The 12,362-nt window shown below is 38.3% G+C and overlaps 2 protein-coding genes across 5 annotated transcripts; one reads left to right on the top strand and one right to left on the bottom strand.

Annotated features, from left to right (window-relative positions):
* Positions 1 to 339: 339 nt before the first annotated feature.
* Positions 340 to 7,516, bottom strand: LOC110916621. Of its 4 annotated transcripts, none has more exons than XM_035985184.1 (5): positions 7,399 to 7,516; positions 7,185 to 7,265; positions 2,236 to 2,699; positions 1,536 to 1,712; positions 340 to 888 (listed from the first exon to the last, which is right to left on the bottom strand). In XM_035985184.1, exons 3-4 carry the CDS (start codon positions 2,671 to 2,673, stop codon positions 1,560 to 1,562), a joined length of 591 nt encoding a protein of 196 aa, XP_035841077.1. In that variant the 5' UTR covers positions 2,674 to 2,699; positions 7,185 to 7,265; positions 7,399 to 7,516; the 3' UTR covers positions 340 to 888; positions 1,536 to 1,559. The 4 variants fall into 4 exon arrangements, with proteins under 4 accessions (XP_035841077.1, XP_035841078.1, XP_022017019.1 ...); XM_035985185.1 differs by having other exon boundaries at positions 7,185 to 7,278; positions 7,399 to 7,512; XM_022161327.2 differs by lacking the exon at positions 340 to 888 and having other exon boundaries at positions 1,199 to 1,712.
* Positions 7,517 to 7,926: 410 nt separating this feature from the next.
* Positions 7,927 to 8,920, top strand: LOC118488250. The gene is made up of 2 exons (XM_035985510.1): positions 7,927 to 8,520; positions 8,821 to 8,920. The coding sequence occupies exons 1-2, from the start codon at positions 8,081 to 8,083 to the stop codon at positions 8,918 to 8,920; spliced, it is 540 nt and encodes a 179-aa protein (XP_035841403.1). The 5' UTR covers positions 7,927 to 8,080.
* Positions 8,921 to 12,362: the final 3,442 nt, after the last annotated feature.

The raw sequence follows: 12,362 nt of genomic DNA, 5'->3' as shown, positions 1-12,362 counted from the left end.
ATAGCAAGATGGGCATGTCGATTTTAGTACGGGTCAAGTAAGTCGAGTTGGCCCGCAAAACCTTTTTTTTGTCCATTTCTAAGATTACTAAAATATATTACTGCATTAAAACTCTAGACCACTTTGAGTGACTTTCAACCTCTTCTTACCCGTTTGTGATGAAATACCACCCAAATCACTAAACGGGTCGAAAGTGTAGAAAGATTTAGAATCATATAAATTTGAACTAGACCCTGTACATCTTTGATGACTCATGTATGTACACGACCGGTCAAAGTTTTTTCTGTTAACCTCGACTCAATAGATAAAAGGCTAAACTTGGTTACAACTCGAGTAGCATCTCATTAACAAAATAAACTAACAAAACTTGAGGCGAAAAATTTACAAGAAACTTAGAACACCATGCTATCTCATGATCTCATGAAAATAATACAACATAAACTAACTCTTAGCTTAGCTGCCCACCCTCTCTTCCCAACCAAAAGGGATTGTGATCAGCACAATCTCAATCTTGCAAAATGACAAAACTACACTTAATCTTTAAACTCATGATGGTGGAAAGAACCTGTCGAGATTGAACGGGAGGGTGTAAAACTCCTCGTTTTGACTATCGCCTTTAAACGTTCTAAACTTGGCCCACCATGGCATCCCTCGGTCTTTAGCACTGTCTTTCAACTCTAGCGCGTTGTCAAGAAACGACAACACCATCAATGCCACCGTTGGGGATGAAAAGAACATGGTGTTGAATTCATTTAATTAATTTTGCGGGGCCCATTTTATTGAATATTCACCTCAACAAGGGAGACCAGAACCGCAGCCATCATTCCAAAAGCATGCCCTGCTTCAAATGTTGGTGCACCCCATTGAAGAGGGTAAGGTATCTTTATCCTGCATCAAGAAACTTACTTACAATTCATTTCATTAAAAAAGAATTCACAAATGACAGATTCTTGACTCAAATTACTATCCATGGTGCAGCAGATATGAGGTCAGCTTTATCAGTTCTACAATGCATTTGAGTCTGTTCTGGATGATGTTTATATGCACCATACCGCTGCAACGCGCGGGTTTCCCACTAGTTTGGAAGACAAAAAATAGGACAGAGTGGTGAGTGTTCTTTTGATTAAGTATTTGCAATGTGTGTCGATGCTTCTCTTTACCATTTATTTCACAGGGTTAATTTTCTAATAAGAACAGATTAGTGTAATTTTCAGATAAACCTTTATTAACTTTTATGATTTCTAGGATAAGTCCCTGAATCTTACTCGTTTTACAAATAAACCTCATAACTCTCTAATCTGTAACGAAAATGCCCTTTTGCAATTTGGAGTTCCAATAATATTACATATGGAACATGTCCAAAAAATTATGTAAATTTGATGAGGCTAAGCTTTCCTGTTGTAGATACTTGTCTGATGTGGAATTACTACCTATCATTGGAAAGCTTTCCTCCATACTAACGGCATACACAAATATAAACAGCCTAAAATCTCTCTTAAAACATCGCTTGCACAAAACTCTATGAAGCTACCTACGCCATGAAAATTAGAAGCATCAGATCAGTAGTCGTTGAGTGTCAACCCATATTCAGCTTTCAAACGCTGCACATTTCCATCTGCTTGCGCACCATCAATCAGCTCATACTTCTTGTAGTTTGTTTTCAGGGTCTCGCTTTGCTGTTTATGCAGCTTCTCTTCTTCTTCAAGTTGTAGCTGCACAAAAAAAAGAAATAAACTTCATTTACTTGACATTTATACAATACAATATTTCACAGTTTAAACCAAAATACCAATTAGTACTTAGGGTAAAATGTCATTTTCGTCCCTAAGGTTTGACCATTTTTGCGACTTCCGTTCAAAGGTTTGTTTTGCATCTGGATCCAAAAGGTTTGAAATCTTGCCATTTTCATCCGGTTCGTTAACTCCATCCATTTTTCTCCGTTAAGTCAGGAGTCTTTCCGTCTTTTCTGCCAACTTAAAAGAGCAATTTGGTCTTTTTCAAGGGTATTCAGTCTTTTTACATAAAGTGAAAAAGACCAAATTGCCCTTTAAGTTAGAAAAAAAGACAGAAATACCCCTGACTTAACGGAGAAAAATAAATGGAGTTAACGAGCCAGATGAAAATGGCAAGATTTAAACCTTTTGGATCCGGATGCGAAAAAACAAATATTTGGACGAAAGTCGCGAAACTGGCCAAACCTCATGGACGAAAATGGCATTTTACTCTAGTATTTACCTTCATTATATATTGAGCCTCAGCAGCATGTTTCTTCGTCAGATCCTTAATCTTCTTCGCCAGCTCAAAGTTTTGCTGACTTGGATCCATCCAACGGCACACAATAGTTCTCTGATGCTTCTTGGGCCGGTCCTCAAACATTTCAACTCGGGCTTTTTGGGCTCTCACGGGCCTGGGCATTCCGGATATCATAAGAGGAGAATCACCCATCTCACAGATGATTTCTTCAGCCTGTTTGGCTGATTCCATCTCCACCAGCGCAGCACAAACACCGCAAGACGCGAAATACGTGGGAATGAACTGAACGTCTTTCACATTCCCAAACTGATTGATTGCATTTTCTATAACGGCTTTCGTGACCTGAGGGGATAAGTTGTCGATGTAAATCGTCTTCTTCACCTTCTCTTCAAACGCCACGTATTCAGTCGATGGCTCCATTAGGTAGTTATAGTACCAGATATTATCTAATGTAAAAGATATTACCGTATTAGAAACCAAATTTGCACATGGATGTAAAAGCAACCAAATTCGGTGAGTACAAAAAACAGGTTTCCAGATAGATAACAAAATTCACAGAATCACGACCACATATTGTTTAAAAAAACACCATAATTGAAACAGTGATCATGTAATCAAGTCCTGAAAACATAACAAGTTACTTATCACCTAAGATCTGAGGCATTAAAGACCACGCGAAAACCCTAACTACAAACGTATATAATCTTTACACCATATATTGATTCCTGAGGTTGAATATAAAGCTCCTACTTTAGAATAAACCCTAATTTAACATGAATCTATGAATTTTCAACCGTAAAATCAAAGTTTACTGCCAAATTTCTGTTCTCGCATAATTGTAAAACAAAACAATGTGCAAGAATCCAACTCTCACAAGTCACTACCGTTGATAATAATACATTTAAGAACATCTAAACCCTAATTATATTTGTACCCCTTCGTTTAAAAGTCAACTTGGTTAGAAAATACATATATACTTACATTATTCATAATACGAAAAGCTAGCACGAAGCTCTAACAATGCCGCACCCAAAACGACTTAACTGCATTCCGCTTCACGTTTTAAATCAAGAATTATTTAATTAATATTAACCCATCGTCACATTTTCAATTACCCATGCCCAATCAAATTACTTAACTAATATCACACCCCAAACAGCTTACTGCATTCCGCCTCACAATTTTAAATCAAGAATTATTTAATTAATATTACCCATACCAAATTATTTAATTAATATTAACAAAACAAAAAATATTAAATTCTTACGAACCGCTTCCACGCCTCCATTTTAGCAATCTCTTCATACCCCTAAATTCTCACACCACCACTCACAGCCCTCAATCTCTTGTAAACTAAGAAGAACCAATCATCCCATCAAAGGTAACAATTGAACTTATGTTCCTTCAATTCAATATGGTTTGTTTATATGATTTTTTTTTAATTTCCTACTCGCAGCACGATCACCATGACATCAATATTAATTCTTGAACATGCGCTCCAACATCCTGAAGAATATACAACAGAATTTGCACTTTGTTTTGTTTTAGATTATTTATTATTGAACATGCCTTCTGCACCCTTAGGAATTCATACCATATTCTGTTATTATTTGTAATCTGTGATGTTTCCTATGATTTTTGTATATAAAAATAAAAATTACCAGATTGTTTGTTGTTTTCTGAAGAATATACAACAGAATTTGCACTTTGTTTTGTTTTAGATTATTTATTATTGAACATGCCTTCTGCACCCTTAGGAATTCATACCATATTCTGTTATTATTTGTAATCTGTGATGTTTCCTATGATTTTTGTATATAAAAATAAAAATTACCAGATTGTTTGTTGTTTTCTGAAGAATATACAACAGAATTTGCACTTTGTTTTGTTTTAGATTATTTATTATTGAACATGCCTTCTGCACCCTTAGGAATTCATACCATATTCTGTTATTATTTGTAATCTGTGATGTTTCCTATGATTTTTGTATATAAAAATAAAAATTACCAGATTGTTTGTTGTTTTCTGAAGAATATACAACAGAATTTGCACTTTGTTTTGTTTTAGATTATTTATTATTGAACATGCCTTCTGCACCCTTAGGAATTCATACCATATTCTGTTATTATTTGTAATCTGTGATGTTTCCTATGATTTTTGTATATAAAAATAAAAATTACCAGATTGTTTGTTGTTTTCTGAAGAATATACAACAGAATTTGCACTTTGTTTTGTTTTAGATTATTTATTATTGAACATGCCTTCTGCACCCTTAGGAATTCATACCATATTCTGTTATTATTTGTAATCTGTGATGTTTCCTATGATTTTTGTATATAAAAATAAAAATTACCAGATTGTTTGTTGTTTTGATTGTTAGTGTCAAAAGGCATAAAGTATTCAAAGATTTTTGCTCTGCAAATTATTTTCAACATTAAGTTTTTTAATTAAATTATCCTTTTTAATATTGCAACTTGCAAGATATACCCCAAGAATTAAAATGATTATTAATCCAATATATTGTGCATTTATGAGAAAATTAACACTGTATCTCACCGACTGTATACCTGTTTAGAACTGAGATAGTTTTGGAAAATAGAAATCTATACCAGTGTTCATTGTCTATTTTGGAAAAAAGATAAGATAGTGAAAAAGAAAAAAAAAAGATTAAAAAAAAAGTTTCTTAAAATTAGAAGCATAGTCACAGGATTCGCAGCCCCCCCCCCCCCCCCGGTACCGCGAATCAGATCGCCCGTACCAAAATCGGGTACATAATCGAACTGAACACTACGGGTTCGCGATCCGGATCGGAAAAAATTTTGTACCCAATTGTCACTAAATTCGTTCCGAATCATATAAAAACGTGTTTCCAATTGACTAATTCTGCGTTTCGGAACGCTACGATACACGTACCGGAAATGAACAGGTTGATTCATACTAGTAATTAGACTTTTGGAATGCGAATTAAAATCTGACTATTCGATTACGTCGTTATAAAATGTGTTATTTTAAATTGGATTCTTTTTTGAAGAAAATTTATTAACTGTTTTGCATACGATACAACGTACCAAACTATATGGCACACCGTACCGTGTACCGAATTGGCGTTCCGAATGAACCTACCCCGCTTCGTACCGAATTTTAGAAATGCACAGACAGCGTACCCGTTTTCGTTCCGGATTCCGGAGCGAACCGCAATCCATGTGACTATGATTAGAAGTACTTTGGTTAGATGTCTATGACTTCATAATTATGCCTATTATTATCACTGCTTAAACCATCGATTAATGTTTTTTTAATTCTATTATTTTTGCTCTGATGAATTTTGTTTTCAAAACTTTAGCATAACCTTAAAAAATCTCCAAATTTATGATCTTAAAAGAAAGGTGATATACTGATATTATTTAAATGTTGAAGCCGGTTGTTTGTTATAACGTTTTGATGTATGCCAATGCCATATATATAGTATCTGCATGAGTTAAACATGTATAGAAAATAAAACACAAATAGATTCTTTTAAATAAAACCTATTTAACCTTACATTTTCAACATCCCGTGCAACACACAGATTGCATCAACTCGATTTAGAACAAAGAGCATCTAGTTCATACTTCATACACACTGTGTTTAAAAAAGCGAGCTTTAAGCGCGCTTTAAGCGTGAAGCGCTGAAGCGTTTGGAAAAGCGCTTTTTTTGGTCTGAAGCGTTACAACACGTGAAGCGTTTTGAAGCGAGCTTTAAGCGCGAAGCGATGATGGTTTGAAGCGACGCTTCAGCCCAATCAGGTCACATTTGGGCCATTTTTTAGGCCCAATAGTCTTTAAATAGGGTTTGAATGAGGCCCTACTTCTTTACCCTAATAATCAGCCGCTGTCTTTTAACATATCAGCCGCTGTCTTCCTCTTTCTCCTTCTATTCTCTCTGCAACTTGATTTCTGTTTAGAAATCATAATGGCCTCCGGATTAAGTGTGTTTTTTAATCATGTTTTGATGGAGATGAATACGTACTTGATTATGATGATTATTGATTAAAGACTATTTTTATGTTTATGTTTTAAATGTGTTTCGACTTTAATTTATGTTTTAACTATGTTTTTATGTGTTAAGTGTGTTTTTAATCATGTTTTTGTGTTTATTATTGATTAACAAGTAGAATAGGTCATATTGATGTGTACAATATTTTTTTAAATTTTTTTTTAATTTTGAGTGCTTCGTATACGTGAAGCTCTCGCTTCGGGCTTGAAGCTTCGCTTAAAGCTTTTGGAACCAAAACGCTTCGGAGCGCCTTGCGCTTTTTTAAACCAAGCATACACAAACCAAATTTGCACGTAAATGTAAAAGCAACCAAAATCGGTGAGTACAAAAACAGTTTTCCAGATAGATCACATAAAAAACTACAGTGATCATGTAATCAAGTCCTAAAAACATACAGAGTTGCTTATCACTTAAGATGTGACTATGTGAGGCATTAAAGGCACCGCGAAAACCCTAACTACAATGTATTTAATCTATACACCAATTTTTCATTTCTTGCTCACTAAGGTTGAATACTAGAATGAACCCTAATTTAACATGAATCTATAAATCTCAACCCTAAAATTAAAGTTTATTGCCAAATTTCTGTTCTCACATGATTGTAAAAGTAAAACAAAAGAATGTGCAAAAATCCAACTCTCACCAGTCACCACCATTGATAATAACACATGTACGAACATCTAAACCCTAATGTTAGAACAAAAAGCCTCTAATGCATTCTTTCCATTATATTCTCCTACCAGTTCATTTAAAATAAGGCATGAGAACGGAACAGGCTACAAATGCAACCTATTATCGTTGAAAAATACCTAAATAAAACCGAAACCGAAACCCTAACCCTAGAAAACCGCAAACAATCGGAACAAATTAAACGATTCGATAGATGAAAATTGTACCTGAGGAAGTTCGATCGGTGATGGTGTGACGTCAGCAGCGGCGATACCGGCAATGATTTTCCGGCGATCTACTGTTCAGATCTGAATCGTAATACTAAGAGTAAAATAAACCACGGATAAACACAAAAGATATTCGTTGTGTATCAATGTTTAAAAAACATCAAAACCAAACAATCCATAAACTATTTTTAATCGGAGAGATTGGTAATCTAACCTTGAATCCGAGCGATGATTTGAAGATCTATGAAGATCCGTAAAGAGCAGAGCGAGAGAGAAAGAGGGGAAACCCTGGAGATAGATGGATAAGTGATTTTTACGTCGGGTTAAAACTATATATACGGACAACAAAATTGGATCCATATTAGATAACCGGGTCTGCATAGCCTCATGAGTCCCCTAGGTAATTGCGTTATTAGGGTGTACGGTGTGGCATGCGGCAAGGGGCGTCAAATTTGTTTGCCGATCGGCAAACACCGCCGTCAACGTTTTGGCGACGCGGCAAAGCTCACAAATCGGTGACATGTTACCGACTCGGGAAAGTTGGATTGTTTGAAGGTGGGGGCCAGCCTAACGGTAATATTACCGTTTAAATAAAAAAAATATTTTTTCTTTAAAAAATTAAACTATAAATATCAAAACAAACCATTTAACCAAATACCTTCAAATATATACCCAACCAAACCAAAAAATACCACCAATTCTTCCCAAAAATTTACCATACAAAATGGCGGATGAACTCCCGTTATGGTTCCCACCCATGAGTAGCGACGATTCATCCGATAGTAGCATTCTTTTTTTTTCAAAATCTCATCGAAGAAGCCGAACTTCAAGATACCGGCACATCTAACCGAAGGAGATATATTGAACGTCAACGTGAGGAGGGGCATGAGACACTCATGGCGGATTATTTTGTCGAAGACCCGAAGTACAACGAAGATATCTTTCGGCATAGGTTCCGTATGTCGAAACGTTTGTTTCTAAAAATTGTGGCCGATGGGGAAGAGAACGACCCGTGGTTTGTAGAGGCCCCCGATGCGCGAGGTAAGAAGGGCTTTACGCCCTTGCAAAAGGTGACATCGGCTATTAAACAGCTCGCAACTGGAAACACTCCAGACGAGAACGATGAGTACTTCCATATGGCCGAAAGAACTTCCCGCGAGTGCCTAGAATATTTTTGTGACACGGTTTGCAAAATATACGGTCCAGAGTTCTTACGTAAACCGACAAGCCACGACATGGCACTTTTATACCAAGCTCATGAGGAAAAACATCACCTTCCAGGTATGTTCGGTAGCCTTGATTGCACCCATTTCGTTTGGCGTTTTTGTCCGACAGAGTATCGAGGCCAATATATGCGAGGAGATCATCGATACCCGACTGTTATGCTCGAAGCGGTTGCTTCTCAAGACTTATGGTTTTGGCATGCTTTTGTCGGTCCACCGGGTTCTCAAAACGATATCAATGTTCTACAACAATCTCCGTTATTTTTAACGGAACGAAATGGAACCGCGCCAAAATGTCCATTTTACGTTAACAACCATTTATACAATCGTGGTTATTTGCTCGTGGATGGAATCTACCCTTCATGGTCCGTGTTTGTGAAGTCGATCCCTTACCCTCACGAAGTAAACGAAAAGAAATTCAAGAGGCAACATGAGGCGGCAAGAAAAGACGTCGAACGGGCTTTTGGTGTTTTGAAGGCGAAATGGGGTGTATTGAGTCGACCGATGCTGTAACACCCCCAAAAATACCACAAGCAGAAACACCGCGGGAGGTGCGACACATCAGAGTACGAGCCACCAATCACATTGAACCACACAAGTATTTAAATAGACATGTCATTAATTAACCAAGCAAGTTTAATTCCAAGCGTTAAACCCAAAAGATATGTTTAGCGGAAGCATAAGTGAAATAATATTCAATTGTTTAAAGTTTCAAAACCACCCAATCAACTGTTAATTAAAGGCACGACCCATGACCACTCCAGCACTCCCAGATAGCAAGTCCATGTCTCCAACCCTAACGACCTGCAAGCATGCAGACAAGTGTGTCAGACGACACTGGTGAGTTCAAAGTTTTGTTAACGTGTTTTGTTACCAGATGTATGTTAATGTGATTCAACGTTGCGATACGATGTTGCTCATAACATGCTAGATACCCTAGGGAGTGTGCCCATATGTATCCGGGGAGTGTGCCCCTTAACAACCCCAATGCTCCTAACCAAGCATTGGTAATGATGCCCAGATAATTAGTTCACGCCCGTCCTTACGGCCCGGTGTGAGGTATCCCACCTAATAGCGCTATCAACTAATTACCCCATTGCCCTACAGGCAATCCAATAATGATAGATTCCATGTTCAATAACAAAAACCCGATTTAACTGTTTACCCAAGTTTCCCTTCCAAATGTTTACTAGTTGTCCCAAACCACCGGGACGCATGCTTGAGAAATGCAATGAACTCACCTGGGATTGCTCGGTATGATACACAACAGTTCAATTAAGCTACGAAGTGATCATTCACGTCCTATCACAGTTATCATACCAAATCAGATTCGTATACTAGTAGGGTACGTATGTTCCACACATATTGTAACAAGTTGTGTACAAATATTGATCATCATATTCACGTATAGGTATCAGCAGAACAATTATGTAAACAAGCAGAGTCCAAGCATCCGGCCCAATCAGTTAGGCTCATAACAGTGTGCAGGCCCAATAACAAAGTGTACGTGTAAAATGGTCTCGAGTCGAGACCAAGCTCTCGAGTCGAGACTAAGTGGTCTCGTGTTGTACTGGTTTCAAAGTCTCGAGTCGCAACAAGGTGGTCTCGAGTTGTCATGTTCTAGTCGAGACTACACGGTCTCGAGTCGCAACCGGACCCGCAACCGTGGTCTCGGTTTGTGTTGTTTTGTGTCGGTGTGTTGGTTTTGAGTCGAGACAGTGAGTTCTCGACTCGCAATCCACGTTGTAACTGATTTCCTTAGTTGCAGTTTATGATTTCCGTGATATCAGCTAACATCTTTGGCAGTTTCACAAATCAGATCAAACACAATTATTTCAATATTCAAGTATGTTCATATCACCGAAAATAACATCAATCCAAGAACAGTAATTCAATATCATAAGGGACATACAATCGGATCGTATGATTAACGAATTTCGAGTCTATTATGCAACCCTAAGTCATGTGTACAATAAACCAATCAATACCACAAATCATAATATCACAACCGGTTATCATGCATACACCCTAACCGAATTAGATCATCATATGCAAATACTTAATCATCTATCAACAATCATGTATCATTTAAAATCCATCATGTGAGACATGTATAACCACATATGATAACCCAACAATTAACAAATACTAACCGGTTGAGAGGGATAGAACGATCCGAACACGAGGATCTTCGAGAGTTTCGAGATTGCCGCCGGTTCCAAGGGAAACGAGAGAGAGAGCTTCTAGGGTTTGTGTGGTTTCTAATGTTGCAAGTTGTGAGAATGTTACTAACATTCTAGGTACAATTCGGTTAAGAGAGGGATGGGCCGAACCCTCACTTGGGCTGCCCTAAAGGTCTCGAGTCCAACAACATGGACCGAATGGGTTTGTGTAGTCGAGTAAGTCATGTACGATCGGGTCATTTGTATACATTCATACATTACACAATTTACACATAGCACGTATTATCATAACATATTATTCAGATAAAGTCCACGTAATCACGTAACGTTACACAAAAATCGGTTCGGAATACGAGTTGTCACATCATCCCCAACTTGAAAGAAATTTCGTCCCGAAATTTGATAAGCACGCCACAAACGGAAGTAAATCACAAAACGGTGCGATGCTAAATCAGGATGGCTGTGCATTTTCCGCGGGTGTCACATCATCCCCAACTTGAATGGGAATTTCGTCCCGAAATTCACTAGTTGCATTAACATTAGATTCGCTAGGTTTTGTCTTGTCTTTGGGGAACAAATGTGGATACTTAAGCTCCATCTGGTCCTCGCGTTCCCACATGAACTCTGGTCCACGTCGCGAGTTCCAACGGACCCTCACAATTGGGATACGACTATGCTTACGAACTTTAACTTCCCGATCCATAATCTCAACTGGTTCTTCGACAAACTGTAACTTGTCGTCTATCTTCAGCTCTTGAAATGGTACAACCAGTGTTTCATCAGCCAAACACTTCTTTAACTGCGATACGTGGAACACATCATGGACATTACCCAACTCAGCAAGTAATTCCAACCTGTAGGCCACCTTTCCAATTCGTTCCAGAATTTTGAATGGTCCCACATAACGAGGGTTTAGTTTGCCGCGTTTCCCAAAACGTACCACACCCTTCCAGGGTGAGACCTTTAACATGACGCGATCATTAACTTCGAATTCCAATGGTTTACTACGCTTGTCAGCGTAGCTTTTCTGACGATCGCGAGCTGCGGCCATACGGTTTCGAATCTGCACAATGTTTTCCGATGTTTCGAGCACAAGCTCAGGACCTGTGATCTGACTATCACCCACCTCAAGCCAACAGAGGGGTGAACGGCTTTTCCGTCCATACAGTGCTTCGAACGGAGCTGCCTGTATACTAGTGTGGTAGCTGTTGTTGTAGGAGAATTCTATCAACGGTAAGTGCTTCTCCCACCCTTTCCCAAAATCGATTACACATGCTCGTAACATATCTTCAAGTGTCTGAATGGTGCGCTCGCTTTGACCATCAGTCTGCGGGTAATAAGCGGTACTCATGTCGAGCCGTGAACCGAACGACTTATGCATTGATTGCCAAAGATCAGAAGTGAAACGTGGATCTCGATCTGAGATGATGGAAGTTGGCACTCCATGCCTAGTAACTACTTCCTTAAGGTAGATTGCTGCCAATTGCGAAAACTTGTCTGTTTCCTTGATTGCTAAGAAGTGTGCTGACTTCGTGAGGCGATCAACAATCACCCAAATGGTATCGTTTCCAGCCTGAGTTCTGGGTAGTCCTGTTACAAAATCCTTGGCGATCTGTTCCCACTTCCATGTGGGTATCTCTGGTTGCTGCAGTAGACCTGAGGGCTTTTGATGTTCCGCTTTGACCTTAGCACAAGTCAAACATTTGCTGACGTAGGTTGCTATGTGAGCTTTCATGCTAGGCCACCAGTACGTAGTTTTCAAGTCGTGGTAC

The sequence above is a fragment of the Helianthus annuus genome, chromosome 16, assembly GCF_002127325.2.
Source record: "Helianthus annuus cultivar XRQ/B chromosome 16, HanXRQr2.0-SUNRISE, whole genome shotgun sequence".
Taxonomy (NCBI): domain Eukaryota; kingdom Viridiplantae; phylum Streptophyta; class Magnoliopsida; order Asterales; family Asteraceae; genus Helianthus; species Helianthus annuus.
This window is presented reverse-complemented; position numbering and strand designations above follow the sequence as displayed.

Coding starts and splice junctions, on each gene's coding strand:
- LOC110916621 (XM_035985184.1), bottom strand. CDS start 2,673: ATGGAGCCATCGACTGAATACGTGGCGTTTGAAGAGAAGGTGAAGAAG. Junction 1,713..2,235: donor AGGCTCAATATATAATGAAG/GTAAATACTAGA, acceptor TTTTTTGTGCAG/CTACAACTTGAAGAAGAAGA.
- LOC118488250 (XM_035985510.1), top strand. CDS start 8,081: ATGGCGGATTATTTTGTCGAAGACCCGAAGTACAACGAAGATATCTTT. Junction 8,521..8,820: donor TGGCGTTTTTGTCCGACAGA/GTATCGAGGCCA, acceptor AGTAAACGAAAA/GAAATTCAAGAGGCAACATG.